At 41.0% G+C, this 24992-nt stretch overlaps 1 protein-coding gene across 4 annotated transcripts in view; it reads left to right on the forward strand.

Moving 5' to 3' along the window:
• Positions 1 to 24992, forward strand: part of ARHGEF7 (Rho guanine nucleotide exchange factor 7) — an 832785-nt gene that overhangs the window by 247626 nt on the left and 560167 nt on the right. For all 4 annotated transcript variants that reach the window (XM_069205130.1, XM_069205127.1, XM_069205128.1 and 1 more), the window contains one exon: positions 9011 to 9099. In XM_069205130.1, coding sequence (XP_069061231.1) covers positions 9011 to 9099 — 89 coding nt within the window. The remainder of the gene's footprint in view (positions 1 to 9010; positions 9100 to 24992) is intronic.

A 24992-nucleotide genomic window follows, 5' to 3' on the forward strand; every position in this document is an offset into this window, starting at 1 on the left:
CAAAATCTATTTTTTTCACATATCTTTATTAGGTTTTTATGTTAATCAATACAAAAACACAGCAAACAGAACCAAGTATGAATGCTTGGTGATCTCAACTGCAGCAGTGCTGGTATGAGCTGACAAAAACTATGCATTAGGACGAAAAAAGACAGTGACATTTTAGAGTCTAGCACATCGCTTCCTTGTTTAAAAATTATACAAAATTTTGAAACGCTCTAACTTTACCCCTAAAATGTTGATTTCCTCATATTTCTGGTTTGTGAATAAAATTAAGTATTCCATAATTGGTGTATTTGTTAGATGGGTATTTGTTTCTGTATTTTGTAGGTTGTTTTGAGAGTCCAATCCTAGAAATTGCTTAGGCAGGGATCTCTGACTTCTAGCAGTGATTCTTGGGGCAGGGGGATCGAGTGGAGGGGCTACACAGAAGTCAAAAGTTTAAGAACAGCTGCATTAGAGTTTAGGTATGGGTAGCACTACTAAGCTATAGGCGAGGTCACTGGAATTATAGGATGCTGCAGTGTTTTCTAAATAATGATTGTTTTGTTGCACTTGCAATCGACCTTCATAATTTGCATATATATAAAAAAAATTGTTTCAAGCGCAGACGGATTACGTTTTATAATTGCTACCACGCATGTTGCTGTGCAGTTGCAGGCCATTTGTCATGCAGAGGCAGGTCGCCCTTTATTCGCCGATTGCTATATTTAGGGGTTAAACTGATATTAATGTGGTGGAACCATTACCTGTACAGTGTTAACATGCCAGAAAAGATCATTTAATTAAGCAAGTCTGCTTCAGCATGTGTCATACTATGCCGCGTTATTTGCTCTTTCCTGCATAAGTTTAGTAAAGTGTACTACATAATTTGGTTCTTCCCTGCTACATAATTTAAGTGGCTCCTGCTGTAGGCAGAGGATAGAGAGAAAAGAGGGGATGGCCGTGGTTTACTTCATATCACTCCCCAGTAAACTTTGCCGGATAAATTAGGAGGGAGAAGAGGGAACAGGACGTTTCCCTCTTTTTTTAAAGAAAAGAAAAAAAGAAAAGAAAGAAAAAAAAAGTCCTGGAAAATTATTTTACGTCCTGTGGAGACCAATTCTGGCCCTTGTAATCTTTCTGCTATAATCAGTATTGTCACCAGGTTTAACCTATCGTACGAGAGAGAGACCCAAAAACAGAATTACATATTAGTTCTTCAGTGTTTCTTCTAAGACAAGTGAGTGATGGAGGGTTGTTTCCTTCCTTATATTTCTAGGGCATAGTGTGATTGTTCAGCTGGAAAAGTAAAGTGTGCTTTTCTAACATTTCTTTTATTTATTTTTGTATGTTTCCTTCTCGGCCTTCTCCAGGGGGTGGGGGCGTTGTTTGTTGGTTGCGTATGTTAGATTAGAGATACTTACTTTCGGGAAAGGTGACGTGCTACATTGAGCCCTCCCTACAGAGAATTATTGGTAAAGTAAGTTCGACTGACTGTAGAAAAAGAACCTCCAGTAATGATTTTGATTAAAGACAATATTATGATCCATCTTCATATTGCCAGAGGACTGCCATGTGGGAATAATCAAATAGCATGAAAACCTATAAAGCACACTAGTAAACTTATTATTTGGGGCTATTATTATTTAAATGTACGGTCATACGTAGAACCTAGTTACCTGGAGGGGAAAGAAACCCGATTGTAGACTTTCCATTGGATGGAATCCCTAATTCACAGTAATGGATGTAATGGGTGCGAGTTATGATATGACGACTTCCCTGGGAGATATAACTTTTAAACCCTCATCTTTTCGGGCAGTAAATGCATCCAAACATGTAATTGTCAACCACATTTGGCATGTTGCATTTGCGCGGACCTGACTTGGTCTTACTCCATGATTCTGGTAATAATTTGCGATTCAAAAAATGTTTCTACATTTTATGCATGGATATAGACGTTTAGACATATCCCCTGCGCCGGTTTGCCGTGTTGAAAAGACCCTGGTGTTCATCATGGGCGAGATCTTATTCAGTGTTTTAATTAAATATTTTCTCTTCGTTGTCGGGGGTGTCGTGTAGACAGCCAGTGCTCTTGTTATTGGTCAGCAAGTCAGCTTTAGTTTTAAAACTCCCGTGGAACCAGTGTCGTTGACAGTCATCTGTGCAATTGATTTTTAACTGAGCCAAGATAATAACAAGCACGTCTAACACCAGAACGTTTCATTTTGGATTATATTATTGCTTGGCTGATTATTCTTGTTAAAAATGCATGTTCTTGAGACAAATGTCAAAGAAATAACCTATTTTGCATAAATTGTACCACCTAATGTAATTGGTTTTAGAAGCACTTCCGAGTTACAATTTCCGGCAGTAGAACAATGTAAATCAGTTAGTTACCAGTTTCTTTTTAAGCTATCTATAGTACATAATAGAGGGCCTCCCTCGGTTTTGAATACCCTGCGTCAGTAAAGAAGGATAATGGTAATATTAAGTACTGTTTTTTAATAGGGTGACAAGGGAGAACATATTGATTTTAAGTATAACACGAATTAACAAGCTGTTCAATTTAATGAATGTAATGCAGCGTAATTTTGTATTCCAATATTACAAAATTGTGGATGGCCGTGGATTGTTGTTTTTAGTAGGAGGCCACTCTCCGAACTGATGGTTATTGTATACTGTTGTTAGAGTAAGTCTTATATATAACGTGTGAAACCCCTGCGTGAAGGTGCTCTTTATTAAGAGATTTCATTCCGGCCTGTGACATTGCTGAGATCACCCGCCTCTTTGGGTCCGACAATCTGCCAGCAGTTGTCAAGCGCTGTGGCTGCTGCTGCCTACTACCGGGACACCAGGCGTCTTTGTATTAAGTATTTATGTGTAGGGGCGGAGTGGGAGGGGGGTGGGGGGTTTAGGTCTTGATATGCTGACAATTCCTCTTTCATTTGCACAATCTACCTTGACATCTGCTTACTGTCATTCACTTCAAAATGTTTTATTCGTATCTGAAACGAAATTTCATCGTCTTTTTCAAATAATAAACGCATGTGCTAGCATCTTATTGTCAGCAGTCCAGGTGCATGGAATTCCGTAGTAATTGAAGTGATCATGGCTTCTTCTAGTGAAGAACTTTGGCTGTTGGTTAAATCACATTTTTTACTCAAACAGGTCTCAGCGGTTGTAAAGACATGCTCTTCCTGTCTCCAAAACACTGTATCTGAACACAATATGCCGCACTTCCATGGCATGGTTGCACTAATTCATTTATTGCAAGGTTTCATTCCAGTTTCATTGCTATCATGCAAAGGTGTACTAAACAGTATCATAACATGGGACCAAATCTGTCCAGACCTGTTTACCTTCATTCGCTGCCACTGACAATGTATGGTCTTGATTTTGGACTTCTCAAATAATCTGTTTAAAGACAGTCTTAAATACATCAAGCATTTGTCTGCATAGTGTTGATGGTAGATGCAGCCCATAATCAAAACTGCTAGAGTTAAGTGGGTTAAGTCAAAAGACCTGGGGCCAGATGTAAGTACTTTCTGAATTGTGACTCGCAAATTGCGAGTCAGAGACTCGAAATTTGCAAGTCGCAATTCAGAATGTAGGATGGTGTCCCTGACACCATCTGCGACTCTCAAGGGGGTCGCAAAGGCCCACCTCATTAATATTAATGAGGTGGGTCGCTATTTGCGACCCCCTTGAGAGTCGCAGCACTCGCAGGGATGGTGGCCTGCTGGAGACAGCAGACCACCATGTCTGTGACTGCTTTTAAATAAAGCAGTTTTTTTTTTGCAATGCAGCCCCTTTTCCTTAAAGGAAAACCAGATGCATTACAAAACTAAAAAATGAAAAGTTTTCGTTTCATTTGTTCAGAGCAGGCAGTGGTCCATAGGACCACTGCCAGCTCTGAAAAAATGTTTTCAATGCCATTCACAAAGGGGAAGGGGTCTCCTGGCTAGCACCCATTTGAAAACCATACAGCATCGCGCTGCGACTCGCAATTAGGAAGAGGAACACCCCTTCCTAATTGCGACTCGCAGTCCCGTTTTGCGAATCGGTAACCAGGTTACCAACTCGCAAAACGGGGATTCGGCATTGTGATGTGCTTTCTGCACGTCGCAAACAGCAAAATTCGCTGTTTGCGACGTGCAAATAGTTTTGAACATCTGGCCCCAGATCTTGGACCTAGTTGTTGTGACATTGTGGATTAAAGTTAGAACAGGGCTGTAGTTCTAGAATTTTAGGAAGAAGCCAAAAAGGAAAGCTTTCAGCAGAACCCTTTTTTAGGCTGCCATTTGTGTGGAAGTTGTCCTAAAAAAAAAAGCCGTTGTGAGAGGTTTATTGTGTCTCAAGAGCTACACATCCTGAAGCAGCATTAGGGGTAGAGGAACCAGAGAGTTTGCAAACACAGAATAGCACACATTAACATTCTTGATGACTTTTGGGTTTCATAAGTCTACATCTTTGATATCTTCTAGCTTGCAAATCTAGCTAGCAATGGAAAGAAACTAACGAAAAATATTTTCTTTTGTTGGTGCCTTTGTTCATGTTGATCAATACACTTTCCAGTTTGAATCTTCTGTAGGAGAAGAAGAATAAAGTTGGGGCAGTCACTACAATTTTTGCATCTGCTGTGAGAATATTTCTTTTGAGCTTAGCTACCCTTATGGGTGATTACAGTTGCAAGCCTGTGTGTTCTGCACGTTTTTTAAAGCAGTTTTTTGTTTCCATCTTCAGTAGCGATAAGTAAGTTTTCTTCACAAGTGTGAGGGATATTCAGTATTTTATATCCCAATTCTGTCAGCTATGTGTCTAGTTTGATTCTTGAATTTGATAGCTTTGTTTTATATGGTCATACATGCAAAATGTCTGCTCGTTTTTAGGTTATTTTGTTGCTTACTCTTGTTACATTGCTGGAATATAATGTAAATGTTAAATCCCCTTTTTTGTAGTGTTTATCATTTTATATTTTCAGGTCTTGAATAATCAGATCCCTTTTAAAGTTACTCTTTCTTTAGGATCTACTATAGTGGGGATCACCAAAGATTGCTGCTCTCTTGAGATTAGATCATCAATTGCACCTAGCATGCTAGGGGCTTCAGTTGTACTGCTGCTTGAATTTACCCATGGAACGTAGTTCTATGCGCTGAATGAATATGAACAAGAGATATTGTGAGCAGTAAGGCAAAGAGTTTGAAAACTAATTCAGCATACTTAGGTTCACTTGTCCACATTTTTGCTCCCTGCAAAATATTTTTAAGTTATGTTTTGAGAGAGAGTATTTCTGATGACTGACTCTACATTATGCGTTGAGGTGTGGATAAAAAGTGTTCCAGTGTGTTGCCCAAGTTTAACTTCTGCATGGGGAAGTTGGTAGTTTGAAGGAAGTATATCAAAACACATAAATGTGGTATGGAAAGATTCTCATATGTGTAAGATGTGTGATGCCCTCCAAGGTTTCATGTATATTATCCATGATGTCAGTTGTGACAAAGCCAACTTTTTTGCAAGGATCAATTTTGCTAACTAAAATCTTACTTTTTTTTTTTAGCTAGAGTGTAAGATAGCCTTGATGCACTCTGTTATGCAAGGTTGCACTTAGCCTCACTCTAGTGTATCCCCTTGATTTGCTTATCTGTATTGTACCATGTATTGATACCTTTAGGTAGGTGGACAGTTTTATAAGATCTTTTAAAACAATAGGAGTAGGGAGACGTGTGACCACTTGTTTCAAAACCTCTAACTGTAATTATATTTTCTTTTTCACATCTTTAAAAGGCTCCGTGTATTTCTGGCCTTTGCACTCTTTTTCAAAGGAAAGTGATGAAAGGTTTCTCCCATGGCCAGCAAGCAACTTTTGTGTGGACAGCTGCACTGTGGGCCACAGCCGTTTTTTTCTTTTTTTTGTTGTTGTACAGACTAATTTTGTGCTTAGGATTTAATTCACAAATTCAGTAATAGTGCAGATCCTTATAATAAGCTAATACAATTCACCAAATAGGCAGTTTAACATAAAACATTAACCCTTTTTGGATGTAAAGATGTTTTGTTTGGGGGGGGGGGGAATCAACACAGGCGAAGATTGGGGGGTGGTGGGCCAGGGGAACGTTGAAACCACATGGTGGAGGGTGGCGGGGGATATCAACACAAGACGGTATGTGAAAGTAATGGGGTCGAGAGCCTGGAGGCATGCCAGATCAACACAGGGGTTGGAAGAAAGTTAACACAGTGGGCATAAATTGTTGAAGCAATGTGGAGAAGTGTGCAGGCAAGCGCAACAGGGAGGGGGCGGGGAGAAACAGTCGGGCAAAAGAGAGCAACGCAGAGTGCAATGGAGAGACTTGCACAAGAAAGATGGCTTGAAAGCACACACACTATAATGGAGTGCTTCACTCAAAAGAAAAAAATAGTGCTTAAAAAGCAAGCAGTGAAAGCAACAATTTGAGTCCAAGAGAATGTAAAGTAGCAGTGCGTCACAGGGGAAGTCAACCACAAGATTGACAAACCGTAAGAAGCAGGCAAATGAGTGACAAGGAAAACCAACCAATTGTAAGCAACTGGCTGGCTCCAAGACCTATGTTCTTGATAGGCTACTGTATGCCTTGTAACAGACTGAGCGCTGTCTAGCAGGCTCGACCTAAAAGTAAGAGTATTTTAGCCTAGATTACACATAGTAATCACACTTGAGAGAGAGGGAGGTGTCAGAGAGTGCAACAATTTAACGACTATGGGTGAGTAACGAAATTTAAACCGATGCTCAGCAGAAACCAGTCAAGAAAAGATCAAATTAATTATGCAAACTATAACTAAGACTATATGCAAATAGGAGAATACATTGAGGGAAAAGGTGCCTAGCTCAACATATCAACAAAAAGAAAACAGCAATATGTTGGACCTGGTAGAACAAGAGCATGGGGTAGAGACTAAGCACAGGAAAAAGCAAGAAATTTACATATGTTTTTGGTATTATACAGTTTGCACCAACAGGCCGAAGTAGAAGTAAGGTATCCCTGGCATTCAGACCTCTGTTACCACAGCATGTGCACATCCTTGTGCAAATCCATCTGAATCTTCCTTAGCTGAAGGACTACAATTCAGACTAATTTTAAGCAGACCTGGGTTTAGAAACTCATAAAGAGAAATTGTATTGACACATATATAAAATATAATAAATACATTTACATATAAATGGAGGTCACAAGCAACTGAATAAAAGCGTAAATTGTGTGTTTACCGGTGAATCCCTTGTTACTCACTACTGGTGCAGGTACAAAAAAGGGAGCCATGAACTGGATGCAGTTCTCCCTTCCACCTCTTTTCACGCAAGTATAAGCCAAGCGAATAGTGGTCTACTGAATGTAGACAATTAATGTTTATAGAAAATTATTGTTTCTCAAGAGAGATTATTGGTGAAGTCTCTAAAAAAAAAAAAAATAACTCCCCTTGATTTGCAAGTTATGGCTTACTGAGCCTGATACAGCTAAAAACAGGTGTTTGTGCTTATGTTACCCAATAGACTGCTAAAAGAATAATTTGTGAACAAATTGAAACTCTCCTTCCAAGTCCCCACTTTACTGCCCATGCCATGTTTCACAGGCCAGTCTCCAGCTTCTGGGGCCAGGCCGAGTTATTATAAATAAATGCTTGAGAAACAACTAAGCAGGTTCTGTGCAGCTTCACTGATGGGAAGCTTAATACCGACTAGGTGCTGGTTAGCTGCTTAGACGGGTGTGCATTCTTGCTTTTTAAATGCCTGTTTTTCTACAAATTTGAGACTCCTTTTACTTAAGTGCAGAAAAATGATACAGACCTAGGAGTGATGTGTTCAGTAGCCCGTGGACCATTCTTTGAAGCTGCCCTTCATAAACCGTGCAAAAAAACCCTTGAAGTTAAAGCAGCTACGTCAGTTGCTTTGAGGCTTTAGTGATTACATCGGCCATATTTCACATGTCCTAGCCATAGAAAGATTCTGTTAATGAAAGTGTGCAACTTCGTTTCTGCAAAGCTACCCCAAGGGGATGACTGGTGTGGGAAAACACACAGAACAATGGCGATTTGGTAGGCTTTAGCTAAAAAGTGTGTTGTTGACTCGTGCGATAAAGTCGGTCTGCCTTGAAACGATGTTGAAATCTAGGGCAGTGGTTCCCAACCTTTTGACTTCTGCGGACCCCCACTTTATCATTACTAGAACCCAGGGACCCCCATTGAATCATTATTGGAATCTGGGGACTCAGACCCACCCCCCTTAGGGTTCCCGGACCGCAGGTTGGGAACCACTGATCTAGGGGAAGCGGTTGGTGTACCACTGCAAGTAGAGGCTTGAGATAAGCAACTGTCAGGGCTGCACAACCAGGTGCAAGAGATGAGTGAATGAACAGAGATCTGTAGTTTTATGGCATGCACATTGTCCAGTACGGTCTTCATCTGCAATGTGGCACGTGATGCGCCACCAGCTAAGCTGTCATCAGCCCCCGAGCCCCGCAGTAGTATCCATTACAAGTGTTGAGACCTTTCTTTCCATGATCTCTGCAAGTGGACTCATGGACACAGAAATAAGTACAAGGGCAAAAGCTAGTCCTGTGACTTGACTTCAACACCTGATTTCTGTAATCACAAATAGAGGCAGCAAACACAGAGCTTCTTTAAGTTGTTGGCAGGTGGTCCCTTCTCGTGGAGTTCTTTTTTGGCTTTTAGACAAAACGAGACTCCAAGTAGGCTGATAAATTACTTGTTTACTAAGTCAGGTCTGTGGTTTGTTGAAGTTGATTGTATTCATATTTTGTGCTGCTATTCATAAACTAAAAGCCATAATATGGCGTTAGACTATATCACACTTTACTACTTTCAGTTGTTAGCATATTTTTTAATCAAAATTACTTCCGTAAATGCACATATCTTTGAGATAGTATTCCTCATATTTTGAATGTCTAAAAATGATTTTTTGTATTGCTTGTGGAACTCTGACACATATTTTACTTTCATTATGACATTACCACTCAACCTAAAACTTTTTGGCTTTCAGAAAAACCTGTTTCTCCAAAGTCAACCATGCTCAAAAGTCCGCCTAAAGGATTTGAAACCTCTGCGATTAACAAAAGCTACTATAATGTGGTGAGTCAACATTTTCTGTTTCCTGAAAATTATGTTAAGTGTTTGGAAGATAACAAGCCAAAGTGCTTAAAATTTAATTTTTTGACAGTAAAGAAAATACTGACAGCACTTGGAAAATGGCCAGAATATGAGCATTACATTCATAATGTTTTTACTTAAGTGCCCACAGGAATATATGTGATCTCCACGCCGATTGTAATTCTTGTGCAGAAAAATTATATTTTCAAAGACTATTCTCGTTTGTTTGAAGTGGGTACAAAATAAAAATCACCTTTCTGTTGGTGATACCCATTTTTTGCCTGACATTCTGCTGCAAAGTGCATTTACGTAACATTCTGTATTCAACAAACTAGTAAATATAAACTTTAAACGATGCCCTTCCCTAATCTCTTTACTTTACCACCAGTGAGGGTTCAATGTCACAATACACATTTGAGAAGAGCATTTGCTGCTGTTTTCTAGCATAATTTTATGTTAGTAGGTTAAGAAAGGCTTTGGAGGCTAGTATGCTCTGCCCTCTTGGGTCCGGTCACTTGAAAATTTATTAGTAAAACATTTTTAAAAAAAATTAAACTAAGCTAGGGCGCCATGCGCCTCTGGCTGATGTTGTTCCTGTTTGGAGATATGGCCTAGCAGTTTGGGTTTGAATGTTCATTTGTGTTGGTGTCTAAACGGACCAACAGGCTGGATTCTTCCAAGACCGAGGAAAGCAAACCACGCTGGTAGCCACCTGGAATGATCTGAAGCATGCAATGTACAACAATTAAGTATTGCACTTTTACTTTTATAGACATGTTTACAGCCTTTGGTTCTGCCCATCATCATACACTGCTACAGAGATTAAAAGAACTCTGCATGCTAGGAAGTTAGATAACGTGAATTTCCTCTTCTCAAAGTAAGGCAGATCTTGGTAACTTTGCCTCCTTTCACCTCTGCTCCTCATGCCCCACATTGTGGTATCCCACAAGGCTTTGTCACTTCATAACTTCTGCTTAACCGTTACCTCACCCAATTACCTCACCCCTCCTTACGGGACCTGGTCACACATTGTGTCTACTTACCGTAATTACTCGGAAGGCACATGGATCATCCTAAAACTGGAAAACAAAAGGAAACAAATATATTCAGACAAGTGCCACTTTTCCCTTAATGCATGAATAATGACCAACATCACCTGTAGCCACTGGATCATTCATCATCCTACCTCAATGTGGCCCAAATTATTGAAGCCACATCCTGTAACTTCACGAGAGGCAAGGAACCTTGGAGTAACCATGGGCTTGAACCTGTCCTTGCTTGCATATTGTAATGATAATTCCAGTCAACAGTGCTTGATTTGTAAAAGAACGCGTGCCAGTGCCCAAAGCTCTACTCACATTCTCGTTGAATCCACTACACAACACTCCCTGCCCTTTTATCTCTCTTGCAGTTTGCTGATTTCTCCATTTGTGAAAACAATTCTGCCTTTCTCTTCCTTCTCTATTCTCCTGTATTTGGTTTTCCCTCTCTTGCTCTCAGTCCATGCCTAACGAAGCAAAATAAGTGCTGGTCCTCAAAAATGAGTGCCGGTGGGCACCACCGACTGAATTTAAGCACTGCCAGTCAGACTTTCTGTTTTACGTGAACACTAAAATGCATTATCACTTACCTTGGGTAGCACGAAAAATTACAAGCTATTCTCACCCTTGTTTTATCAGGGATTGATTATGGCAACTGGCCTGTACCTCTACACACGGGGCTTCATACTGCAAAAACTAAAAAAGATCCAAAATACTGCAGCAAGATTACTACTTCATCTCCATGTAAGAGCCTGTGACTCCAATGCTACGTCCAGATGCTCCGATTTTAATGATTTGTGTATCATCCACTAAGCATTCCAAAGTAAAGGGCCACTATATCTACAATTAAAGTTTGTTGGATAGTCCCTGAACAGGATAAAGTGTTTAAGATTAGCTCTTGCTTTTAAGAGAGAGTATATCGGACGATCCTTTTTCTCCTTATAGATGGCGAAATTCTGAAATTCCTTGCCAGGTAGTTTATGAACCTACATGACTACATAAAATTCTGTAGGAAATGAAAACTTGGCTAGTTGCTCTCACTCATATGTCCTTCCCCTGTTTCTTGCGTCTCCCTGCCTGTTCCACATTGCTATCCTGCCATTTGTTTCTTCTCCCCCACCCATGCCCTTTTGCCCCCACCTTCCGTGTTGCTTCTCCCACCCTGTCCTTACTCTGGCACCGTTGCGTCTCCTCCCCACATCCCTGCTTTGCTCTCACATCCACGCCATCCATCTTGCCCCACCCGATAATCGTGCCCTCCATGTTGCTTTCACTTGCTTGCACTTTAAAAATACTTTTTCACACCCTTTTTCTTTTTGTTCTGGATCAACAAATGACAAAATAGCTGCCTCATAATTTTGTTGGTGTGCACATGCATAGAACACCAACCTACAAAAGGCTATGCTTTAGGCTTTTCACTACAGTTTCGAAGATGTTGCATAGCATGGTTAAAATCTATTGACAAACCCAATATGCCTCAAAGACAGTCCCCATTTACTTTATCATTGCTTGTTTATCTGTGCCACTACTGTAAATAATAGTTGTGACACTAGTATTGTGCAACAGGAAAATACATATACCATGCATAGATATATTTGAAATCCTTTCTTGCTGCTCCAGTCACAAAGCCTAGAAATCCCAATAACACACACAAGTCTTTTATTCTCATATCCACATAAATGCTGCAAGTGTCATCAACACAAATTGTATAGATTATGGTACCTCCATCTTTCCCTTGTTGTCACATCAGTTACTTTACTATTGATCTTACTTCATTCTTTGACTATTTTCTGCCAATCCCAGTTAGACACACCCTTTTACTGCAGAAATATTTCCCTTACAATGAAAAACTCAATGATTAGGCGTTGAAAGGGATGAATATGCTGTGCTTCTTAGAAAGTAGATATTTCTCCTTACACTTTGAGATTACTTCTATAACAACATGATGCAGAGTAGGAGACTTTTGTTGTGTTGGTCCTGACGAAACGCCATTAGATCCATGGGACTGGTTAGGCGTGAAACATGTTGACCCAGGGTTTGATACAGGGTAATTCCCTTGTCACCCACTTTTCTCTTTGATGGTTGAGTGTTGGGACATTGTTTCCATTTCACTCCTGTGCTGTCCTTTTTAGTCTTGACCGAGACCCCGTTTACCCAATAAACTTTAGGCTGTTTGGAGGTTTTGAGCCAATTTTATCCTTTTTGCTTTAGCTCCTATCAGAAGTAGGTTTAGAGTCTATTCCACGTCTACATTATCACAGCACATATTACTGTTGAAGATCTTCGGCAAAGAGCCCCCTAGAAGGGCCCGTCTGATACTGCAGCGCCAGTCTGACGAGGAGCGGACCCTATGATGAAGCATGCCATCCACTAGATGTGTGAGGGTCCTTGCTTCTACTTTTGTTTGTGCCTAGTGGAGTTATGTTCTCGTCTCATTTTGGAACAGTGTACCAGTTTGATTTATACGACATTTGGGAGATTGTACACTGGACAAGGAAACCTCCCTATCCCTCTTTTTGATTATATATGCATAATCATGAAACCATAGTCCTGAGGTTGGAGGCTTGACGAACGGCACACACTGTTGTATCATGTGGTTTTGGCCTGGATGGCTGGTGCCCAAGTACTTTTAAGGGATAGATGAACTAGGCACAGGGACTTAAACTCATTTTTTTATATGCTGGCAGCTAATAATGGGCTGCCATTACATTAGATATCTAAGTAGCCCATAAATCAGCCTTAACTCATATTTTGCCAATCGCTGTGAATGTAGTCCGGCATACCTTTGTTGTCTTCCTTTGCCAGAGGCAAGGGTGATCTCTTCCAGCAGTCCCCATGCTACTGTTGTCAAAACATACAACAGGAAACAGGTGCGTCCACAAATGAGCCCCAGCAGAAGAAACAAGCATTTGCAATGCAGTGGGTCTCGCGTGTGCTCGAGTTAGAGCTATTAGCGTTGTAAATACGTAACTGGACTATTCTTGCCACATAAATTGAAAATGAAAAGTAAAACAGTTGACATAAGCGTGCCAATTCAAAGCGCCACAGCTGCCATGAGCACAAGTGCGAAGGAGAGACACAAAAGGAAAAAGAAGTTCGCTCACCGTCAAACGTATCGGCAAATGTGCAATTGTCTATGTAACAGGGCCGATGGCTAATGCGGTTACAAAACTGCCCTAAAGAGGGACAAACCTAAAGCATTTACTAGTGATAACAAAAGATTTTTGAAAGGCAAACGCATGAACAAGTGATGGGTGTGGGGTGGAGGTGGTTAAAAGCCCACTGAAAGATAACAACACGTCAGACAGCTTGCCAGCTCGACCTAAAAAAACAGATGGCAAAAAACCTCCATGAAGTAAGGACAGGAGGGAGAGAGTCTAGTTTAGTCAAAACTGCGGCAATCAGTGTATCTAAAACTGCAGGAAAACCTGTAGCTGAAGGCCTGAGAAAAAGAAAAAATCCAGGGGTCAGAGAAAATTACCTGGGACAAAAATAGAACTTGGTTGAAGAATCCAACAAAAAATACTTCCCGGATGCCTTGCGGCACAGGGAAGTCTTCAAAATAAATCATCCTTCCAAACAGGAATTCCTCCCCAATTCAATTCCTCCACCTTGAATTGGGCTGTGTAGTACTCAATTTAAAACAAAGTGCACCATCGTGGATTGGGATTAGATTCTCAAACTAGCCTTCTAGCATTCTGGGATTTCTGGAGTTGCTGCTGGGAAAAAAACACACCCATGAGAGACCAGGCTAATTTCCTTATCTGCAACTCCAGTCTGGACTCCAGCAAAGAGGAAAGCTTCAGGAGCACAGTCCACAGCTAATTGGTTGCTGCTGTTAGGTAAGTGCAGCCTGCAAGCCAGAGGTGTACCACAATACGCTGACCCACCCAACAACCCCCTGCCCCGAATCACCTAACCAGCAAAGATGATCATGAATTGCTTGTGAGGCTCTAGGGATGAATTAGATGCGAAGCAGTACAAAATATGTTTGCATGAATTCGTATAATCCACTCTAAACAATTATTTGTGCCAAAGACTATGGCTTACTAGTACTGAAGGATAACATAGAGGACATTTCTTAACATCTGTAATTAGGAGAAGTATTCCAAATTGCTAATGTTGTTAGGGCTACATATCAGTACCTTGGTTTTATCTGCAATGGGTTCAGCATGCTCTTATTCATCTGAGATTTTATGGCCAAAAAGTACATATGGACTATATTTTGAATCACCTCAGCAGGGAAATTGTGTCTTACTCAGATGATTTTATCATTAGTTTTAGACAAGGAGCCCAGTCCAAAGGATCTAATGATATCAGGAACCTCACAAATATGTTAAATAAGGCCAGTGACATGGAGGACCCATGAGGCACATTGTAACTGACCTGAGAAGGTTTGAATCTAAATGTGGGGAGAACCAGTGACTGGCTATGGCAGGAAATTACAAGAACAATGCAATAGCAGAGCCCCTTTGTTAATTTATTTAGGTATGCGCTATTCTTATAGTGCCAACCCAGCCAAAAGGCAGGGGACTGCTGTACACAGTCAAAGAAAATGACAGTCAGCGAGTACTGAGAGAGGTAGCTGGTTTTTAAACTGTTAATACCCTGTGATGTAGAGTTTTTTAAAGTCTTCAACTGTTTCCAAAATTGGAGCAGAGTTGGAGCGTTCCTGCTGGCTATAGGGGATGTTGTTCCAGATCCTGGGTGCGTAAATGGAAAAGGCCTGCTGCCTTTTTTTTTTTTTCTTTTTTACACCTCTCAGCCTGCAGTCAGATGGTGTCCTAGCTGTGTGTTGGGTGCGAACTCCCATAGATGGTGAGCTTTTCTGCATGGTAAGCGGTGGTGCTGTTTGCGATGGCTTTGTAAATGATGCACCTGGTTTTGAGCATGGTGTCACCAGCAAGAAAAGCTAATGGAGTTCCACCTGGATGAGGTTGATGTGATCATATTTCTTCAGGCCTTATATGAGCCACGCATTGGCATGCAGGATGCCTATAAGATGGCACTGTTGAGTCTGGGAGACCATGGAGTAGGGGGTTACCCTATCCAGCTGTGATAGTCTAATGGTTTGAACTGCAGTTCTGACGTCCCTTTCTGGAAGAAACAGTTTCACTTTATTTACAAGAGAGAGCTGATACCAGGCCATCGTTGTTTTTTGGCAGTATATTCTTTGAGGGTGAGGCTGATGTCCTGGATGAATCCAAGTGACTATGTATTCACTGAAAGTGGATGCTGTCAAGGTTCATGTAATTGAGCTGGTTTGTTGCTCTTGGCAAATACCACAAATCTTGGTTGGGTTGAACTTCAGGTAGGAGCTCAACATCCAAGTCTGGATGATATGCAGGCAACGTTTGAGGTACTGGATGTCTGAAGCAAAGTTATGTATCTGCATATTATTGAATCTGGCTTCTGTTGTCTGAGAGAAGAGCACTAAGCGCCCCCCATGTAGAAATTGAAAATGGCAGTGGGGCAGTATAGAATCCTGGGGGATTCCATAGGTGACAGGGATCTTTTGTGACCCAGATGGGCAAATTGATGTCAGTTGGAAAGATGGAAGGAGAGCCAGTGAAGGACATTGCTGTTGAATATCGTCTGAGACTCCAGAGTGCATATGATGGTAAGATGAGGGTGAGGTGCTAAACTGCACCTGAAGGCATCTGGGAGGTCCACCAATAAACGAAAGCAGGTGTCACCTCCATTTGTGGTTAGGAGGGTATTGTCTATGATGTGTAATGTAGCAGTCTCTCCTGCAGGGTGACATAAAACCATACTGGCCGTCATGCAGATATTTAGACTTAATGTGATCTTGGAGTTGACCATTGGCTGCTTTTTCAGTGATTTTGCTGATTAATGATAGGCGTGAAGGAGGTGGTAGTCGGCGAGATCATTTGGGTCTAGTGTAGGTATCTTTGCGTGGTTGGATCTGGCCTGAATGAGAAATACTTGCTACATATGATAAAACGTAAGAGCAAAAAAATAGTTATAATGAAAAATATGCCGAGCTCTAGCCACACTGTGCAAAATGAGGAAAAGTAGGAAACATGAGGGAATGTGCATGTGTAAAATTTTTATACCAATATTTTAATCTACTACCATTAAACATTGCATATCAAATCATTGATGTGAACGAATTCAGATACTTCACCAAGAAATGGCTTGATTAAACATACAGTGTTGAAACAGTAATTTTACTTATTAAAAGGGAATGCTGCTAATCATAACAAAAAGGTAGTATCAAGCAACAGGGCTGTACAGGCTCCTGGGAGAGAATTAGAATTTATTGAGTAGTCATTTTACTGTCCTTCTATACAGGTTTTCATAGAAGGGCAAAGTAATGTGAAAAAACTACACAGATGTGTAAAGAGTTAATTATATCTATATTTAGAATGGAGAAGGGCTCGTACGACTTTAAACCTACCCTTTTGCTAAATCCAGATTATAGCATCTGTGCTAACAATCTGGACAGTATAACAAAGCAAATGATGGAAGAGCTTAAAAGATATCTCTTTATTTCCTGCTTCACAGAATGACCTTGAGAATGTAAGTGCTTCATCTGGGGCGATACTCCTAAACCAATAGACTAAACGAGCACCACAGTGCTTCAGACGTCCCAGCAGCAAGACCTCTGACTCCTTAGCCGACTTTACAGTTGTGCCTCTGCAAAAGAAGGAAAGCGTGAGTTGCTCCTCACGAGGTCGTTGTTAGAAACACTGCTGACTTCCTGCTCCTCATCCGCCCTCACCTGCACCATCATCGTCACTAGACTAAGCTGTTCTTCTTGGGCAAACCACATGTTGTCATTTTTTTAATGTATTGTTATAATTGGTCTGACATGTAAGCCACCGACTGAAAGAAGTGTTTATTTTAAGAAACTTGTCTACAAAAATGTTCCAACTGTACATGTGCAGGTTAAATAATACATAACAAAGTAAAAGATACACATAAATAGTATTACTATGTATCCTTGGGTGTGTGACACTGTTAAGATGTTCATGAATAGGAGGAGTGGTTTCAAAGTGTTTTAAACATTAAGAATACACTTAGAGCACAAATATTCACAATGATGTTTATCCACAATCCAATAAGGCAGTGCTAGTGTCACTTTGAAAGTCCTTAACTTTGGTACCATATACCTACTTAATTGTTACTGGAAAATATTGTGATGCTCAACATTGCGGACTCGCTGTGTTTATGACGGATGTTAGGGGGGCTTTTTTTTAGGACTGACCAACATCCTTTCTTTAATTAAGTATTTACAATTGTCTAGCAGCATTGGTCTATCCTTTAAGCAATTAGGCGGTCTCATTGAACACTTGTCTGCTGAGTATTCCCAGTAGAGAAATATCCAGTACCTAATTCCCACTGGTGGTTTCTATGCCGTTACATCTGCTTGATGATGTATGTGGTGGTCCGAGAATGGTTTGGGTGACTGAGTTGGTGTACTTCAGATACCTCTTTATCCAAATTGTTTATGTATGTATATATTTATATATATATGTGTGTGTGTGTGTATATGTGTATATGTATATGTATGTATATATATGTGTATGTGTATATGTATGTGTATATGTATGTATATATGTGTGTGTGTATATGTGTGTATATATGTATATATGTGTATATATATATGTATGGATATATGTGTATATATATATATATGTGTATGTATATATATATATGTGTGTGTATATATGTGTATATATGTGTATGTGTATATATATATATGTGTATGTATATATATATGTGTATGTATATATATGTGTATGTATATATATGTGTATGTATATATATATATGTGTATGTATATATATATGTGAATATATATATATATATGTGAATATATATATATGTGTATATATATGTGTGTGAATATATATATATGTGTATATATATGTGTGTGTATATATATATATGTGTATATATATGTGTATGTATATATATATATGTGTATATATATGTATGTATATATATGTATATGTATGTATGTATGTATATATATATATGTATGTATATGTATGTATATATATGTATATATATATGTGTATGTATATATATATGTGTATGTATATATATATCCTAGTGGCGTAGTTACATGTTCCTTGGAAAAAGCTTTTTCTGACTTGCCTATATCTTAGGCACCACTTGACGAATCTTGGGAAACCATTCCCAAAAAAGTGCCCCAGTGATTCTTGTTGCACCCACAAATTTTCAGGGTGATCCGTCAAGCGGGGGACGAGTGAAAGGGGTGGGGTCAAGAAAGTTGTGTTTACTATATTATTTCCCATAGGACCTTTAGACACGACTACACCCTGAATCACTGGACAATATTAAACCAAATTTGGCAGAAAGTTAGCTTTTGGTACACAGATTGTGCTTTTGCTTACTGGTGTAAATCTGTGTGGTAGTTTTAAAAATATTGAAGGAAAAATAAATTTGTATATCTATGGCTGCGGTTACTTCGCAATGATTTGCAAAAAAGTGCAAGCTTGTGCAGGGAAATGCACAGCTCTGACTAGCTGCCAACACTTCAAATCAGGAAGTGTTGGCAGCCATCTTGGGACATGGCTTCAGCCGAGTCCCACTAAAAAATGTGGAAAAAAAAAAAGGGGGGCTGGGGTAGGGACACCCTGACTGACCCCTTAGCTCTGGTGGTATGGTCGCAGAGGGACCTCCCAGGGCTAAAAAGTATTTTTAGCTCCCCTCCGTCTCCCCGCCACCCCCCACCCCCCACAGCCCCAGGGACCACCACCTCCCTCGGGCTTCAAACAATTATAACTGCCCCCAGCAGCAGCTCAGGGGACCACCACCTCCCGGGGGCATTGCTCAGATTGTGTGCGGGTGGGAGGGGGGTGGAAGAGGGCAGCTTCGTGGACCACTATCTCTTGGGGGCATTTCTCAAAACGTCTGTAGGCCCCTCCCCACAACCCCAGAGACCACCACCTCCTCGGAGCATTTCTGTAATTATATGCGGGGGGCACGTGGCCTGAAACTGTGACAGCAATGCTGGCTCCCACAGGAGATGGGGAGCCGGCTGGGACCATGGTGGCTTTTAGGCTCCTGTGTGCTTCCCAACATTGTCACTTGGGGCACTCGGGTCACATCGCCAGGCCCCGGGGGATGGGGTACCCGGGTCCGAGATCAGCCCTGGGGAGGGGGCCATGCCCCCCCTCCCTTCCATCCCCAAAAATAAATAATTAGGCCACGTCCCGGGGAATGGGGTCCCTGGGGACAAGATTGGCCTTGGGAGAAGGGCTAGGTGTCCAAATGCGAACACTGTGGCACTACCTGCCTCCTGGCCCTTCCCCTGCATCCCTGTCTTAAGTATATTTTCATGCACACTGGGCAGGGTGTCTGCCTGTGGTTTAGACTACCCCACATACTTCTGTTGAATTTTGCATACTTTATTAACTTACTTTATGTTTTCCACTTGATACTGTATTCCTTTGTACGCACCTTAGGTTCTATCCCAGTACATATACTTCTGCACAGACTTTTCTTTTTACTTACTATCATTGTTCAATACTAGCGACTACTGTATGCCTTTGTGATGACTTTGTGTTGAGTTTACAGTATGTATACCTATGCCAGGATATGTCTGCCTACACTCTGTTAATAATCGATATCACATCACGGACGTAGTATGGTGGGCTCTAGTTAACATTATCTCGAATATCTAAATATAATTACGGTGTTTTACTTACCCCTCCTGATCACTCCTAGTCTCCCTCCACCTCTAAACTTTTAAAGCTACTGCCCTACTTTACTGAACATGTTCTCTACCTCTTGTGACAGGTGTTGGTTCTTGACGCCTGGGTGCACTATGGATGTAAATAGCACATTTTTACACTAGCCACTTGTGTCTTTCTCCTTACCTCTCAGCCCCAGTTTTGGACAGCAGCTTTTCTTATTTTACTGTTTTCATCCAGCATTCTTCATTCTGGCCCCCTATTGAATCATGTTGCCCTGCAGACTCCACTGCAATATTTAGGGTTTTCTCTTCTTTGACTTTTTTGTTTGTTTGTTTTTTGCTATATTTCCTCAAAATTTCAAATACAGACTAGTACGATCTAGTCTCTACTTGGACATTTGTTTTGACACTAATATGGCCCCATTGGTGCCCCCATCCAGTACCATGCCTTCCCTTTACACCATCCCTCTCTGTCAATTTGCCATGTTCCAACATGGCTGCCACAAATTTCTCCTCTAGCACCCCTCACTTGTCCTTCCTCTATTTTGTTTTTTAGCTTTTAAAGCCCTCTGGCTTTCCGTGTGGCTTGTAGGTCGGACTCCATTTCCTGTATAGATGTGGTCGACATAGACCAGGTAAGCTACACCATACTACCCAATGTTATTTTGTGCCCTGTTCCCCTGCCTTTTCATTAATACCCTCCTCGTTCACCCTACTACCCCATCCATTTTATGTCACTCTCTTTGGTCCATTTTCGTGGACCATTTAGTCAGCCAGTTTAGATTTGTTGTGCTCTTAACATCTAGTCGCCTTTTCACTGCCTCGTTGCACACTGCACTCAGCCTACTGCTACAGGTCTCAGGCACTTTCTGGCAGTACTCACCCACTGGCCCTTTTGTTTAGTCTGTCCTTTCTCTCTCAGCCAGGAGTACATTATTTGCCAATGTGCTTTCATTTATGTGGCAGTACTATCCGCCCCTTTCTGACTACACCTGATTTCTCCTGACCTGTTCTGACGCCAGCCTTTTCTTTTTCCTTTATTCTTTTTTTATTTTTTCCTCTCTTCGCCATAGGAACAAGACTTACCACGGTCTTGGTCAGCAGGGTTTACCCTTCACCCTGTTCATTTTACTATTGAATGACCTTACTTACTTCCCTACTTACTGTGTCGTCTCATAGGTGAGTTCCCAATGCATGGTTTGGTCTCTTTTACACTCAACTTACCTCTTATTATGTGGGGCTTTTGACTCACATTTTTTTGTCAATTCCCTCCTTTTAACGGAAGTTTAATTTCTTCCAAGCATGTCTACATAAGGAGGTACTACCGTCTTACTACTACCCCCTCATACGCATATATTTTTTTTCTTTTAATACGTGGTCTCTATTGGGCTTTTTGAGCACATAATTCACAGGTGATGGTGTTATGGTTCACTCACTTTGTGACAGATATCAGGACCCTGCTATGTGGTGGGCACATTGTATGAGGTGGCTCTTGCTAACTTACACAGGGTAATCTGGTTAGATTGCCTTATTTCAAAGCCACTTTGTGCAGATTTGCACGGGCACGTCAACACCCGTCCTTCACTTGATTATAGACGCATGCCTTATTAAGTGAATTCACACGTGCAGCCACTTTGCTATCATCCTCTATTTTGATTTATTGGACTGGGCAACCACATCTCTATATTTTGCAGCCTTAAAAAAGTCACCTGTTGTGACGAAACATATGTTGGCTGTGTATATGGAACTATGCTCAACTGACTACTTGGCTGTATTTATGGATCAATGCTCAACCGATCTCTTTTGATACCCTTGGCTACTAATTAAAGGAATCCACTACAGCCAACTCAACTGGAGGACATCTTTATTATGAACATAGTTTTGAGTGCTGCAGCTTCTGTGCTAAAGTCCAAAATTAAATGTTTAGGCTGGACACAAGTGGGTGGGGTCCCCAGGGTGAGATCAGCCTGGGGAGGAGCATCGCGTTGCCCCCCCCCCCCTCCCAAAAAAAAACAAAAAAGTTAAATATTTAGTCTGAGCCCTGGTGGATGGGGTCCCTGGGGCCAAGATCGACTTGGGAAGCGGAGCGTGTGCAGGGTTGGGTTGTTATAGGGGTTGGGCGCAGGGACTAGCCGAAAGTCAGGCCCTGCGGCCAACCCCCGCTGCGCGTGGGTGGTTATATGCCCTGTGGCCAACCCCTGCTGTGGTGTTTGGAATAACATATAGTAGTGAAAATTAATTTACTTTAAAAAAAACAAAAACATAGAAATTCACTGAAAAACCAAACGTTACAAGGACGTTATAGCTAGGCTCACATTTTAAACATTCATAACCATAGAAATTCACCTGTTACAGTTATTATCTCAAGTAACTATAACTCGTGCCCTAAGGTAACTATAACGCACGGCCTGGCCATGCACTGCTAATTACCCCCAAAATTACGACACTCATGACATGTTTGATAGCATCATTGATAATATCAATGTAATATTTGTTGTAAAATTTGTGACGAAAACAGTATGCATTGCGGGGACAAGAGTTATAGTTAATTGAGATAACTCGAACAGGTGCATTTCTATGGTTTTGTACATTTAAAATGTGAGCCTAACAAGAACGTCCCTCTAACCTTTTTTTTTTAATTTATTTTTTAAGTGAATTTCTGTGGTGTTTTTTTATTCTATTTCTTAACTATAATGTCCTTGTAACCTTTGGCTTTTTTAGTGGGGGAAAATACATATATATATATATATATATATATATATATATATATAACATTTGGTGATGTCCGCAATATTAGCTCTAGGTGCAAAATGCTGTCTAGACAATTACTGTCTAGAACAAGCATTTGCAATGTAATGGGTTTCGCATTTGCTCGAGTTAGAGCTATTAGCCTTGTAAACTCCTAACCGGACTTTTCTTTCCACATATATTGAAAATTAAAAGTAATAGTCTGACATAAGTGAGCCAATTAAAGCGCCACAGTATCAGCGTGAAGTAGCACACAAAAGGAAAAAGAAGTTCGCTCGCAGTCAAACGTATCGGCAAAAGTGCAATTAGCCATGTAACAGCGGCGATGTCCAAGGCGGTAACTAAACCGCCCCAAGGAGGGACAAACGTAAAGTATTTACCAATGAAAATCGAGGGTTTTTGAAGGGCAAGCCCATGAACGATTGATAGTGATGGGCGTGGGGTGGGCGTGGTTAAAAGCCCTGATACATACCAACACGTCGGAAAAGCAGCGCTTGCGCTCTGCTATGCTCAACCTAAAAAGCGGAAGATAAATTTGGTGGTGTGTACTTAAGCATGCAGCTGTTTCCTTCCAAGATTAGGCGTACTGTCTTTGCCAAGAATTAAGTCTTTGTGCTAAAAGTTGAGTACGGGCTGAATTGAGTTGAATCATCTTCAGTAGGTGGAAGAAGGCCACACAATTGAGCCCAAGAACAGACATTTGCCTCCTGCTTGCACCATCTGGGTGCAACATGCAGATGTGAATGAAGTTTTAAAAATACTTTCGAAAATTAATGAGGAATACTTCTCCCAGGCAAACGTTGATAAAGTATGAATTCATCTGACCTTCCACTACCCACAAAGACCCATTAACAATCCTGCACCCTCACAAGCAAATTACTCCAGGTAATGGTTGCAACTGTGAACTAGGGGTTCAGCCTAATTGTGTCCGTGAAAAAACATGATATAAATGTTATTTCATTAGTTCTGAAAATAAAGGACGTATTGTCAGTGTTCCAGTCCTAGTACTAGTTCCGTACTTATTGTGTTCACTACAGAGGATTCTAATAATTGTGTAATGTGGAAGCAGCAGACGGTCGCACATCTCTTTGGCCAGTTTGAGGTAGGGAGGTTTGTCGAGATCCTGGCTCTTCTATTGCTTTACTGCCTCCTACACTACCACTGATGTGGATGGGGACGGGTTGGTGGGTGGTGTGGGGTCCTGTGGAGAGGGAAATCCTATCTACAAATGTGGCATCTACACTGAGGATAGACATAGAGGAAATGCGCCCCTTAATAGCACTTCTGGGATTACCAAGGACGGGGTCTTTCGTGGGTGTGTTATAAGGAGGTAAAAAATGCTGCTACGCTTAATTGCACCACTTCCTTTTTGGGTGGCGTGCAGCCCATTTACCTTTTATACTGGAAAAAATAATGGGTCAGTTAAGTAGCAGCATTCGTAAACAAACCACTCATTGCTGTACTGTGGTCACTCACCAGTCTGATGCTATAGGCATCGTTGTTGATTTTTTTCCCCAGTTTTGTCATTTCATGATGTTTGAATGGTTCATTATGTTAGTTCACGCGATCCGTATTGCACTTGGGTGATTTTTTTCAATTTAACAATAAAGGCTGTTAATCCTATTTTTCACGAACCCTTGGTGAAGTACAAGTCATTTTATTCAAGGCGCCTTTCCGTATTTTCCGTTAGTGTCTGTGTTGAAAGGAAGACGAAATCCCCAATACAGGTAGCAGAATGTCTCTTAATGTTTATTTCTTTTAAGTCGAAGTCTCCGTAAATAACATCCCATCCTCCTCGTCTGAACCAACCGATCTTCTCCCCGTGTTCTCTCTCGCCCCCGCGTTCCCGAACCTCCCAAGGTTCTAATTCTATATTACAACAGTCTGCTTTTGAATTCTACTCTTTATATTAAATGAAACTTACACTGGGCTTTGAAAAACGATTTTGAGTATTTGCAAGGAGTCTTTCTGGCCCATGACCTTTGGTTTCCGGAAGGTAGACTGTGTCCGTTCATAGCGTAGCCACACAGTCCTTTAGCGATTCTGCACGGTAGCCTCATTAGCGTGTTCGGCCTTCCAGTGACAGCACTTGTTTGCTTTGCTCTCTAAATACGCATGGTAAGTCCACCTGTTTACGCCACTCTTACGTAACCCCAGCTCCAGTTTGCAGGACAATGACTTTCAGTGTTTAAAACTCTGCAGGCAGTTCTTTTCAGGCGTTTCCCTTTGCGACACGGATTGGGGAGCACCATCAACAGACCTGCACAGTCTTACCATCTCATCAGAGTTTCCTTTCGAAAGTTTAATCTGATTTGACAAGACCCTGGGATATAATCCTTATCTTCCAGAATGTAACTTTCATGATCATGACCTCGGAAAGACTTTTAACTATTTAC

Source organism: Pleurodeles waltl, chromosome 8, assembly GCF_031143425.1.
Source record: "Pleurodeles waltl isolate 20211129_DDA chromosome 8, aPleWal1.hap1.20221129, whole genome shotgun sequence".
NCBI classification, from domain to species: domain Eukaryota; kingdom Metazoa; phylum Chordata; class Amphibia; order Caudata; family Salamandridae; genus Pleurodeles; species Pleurodeles waltl.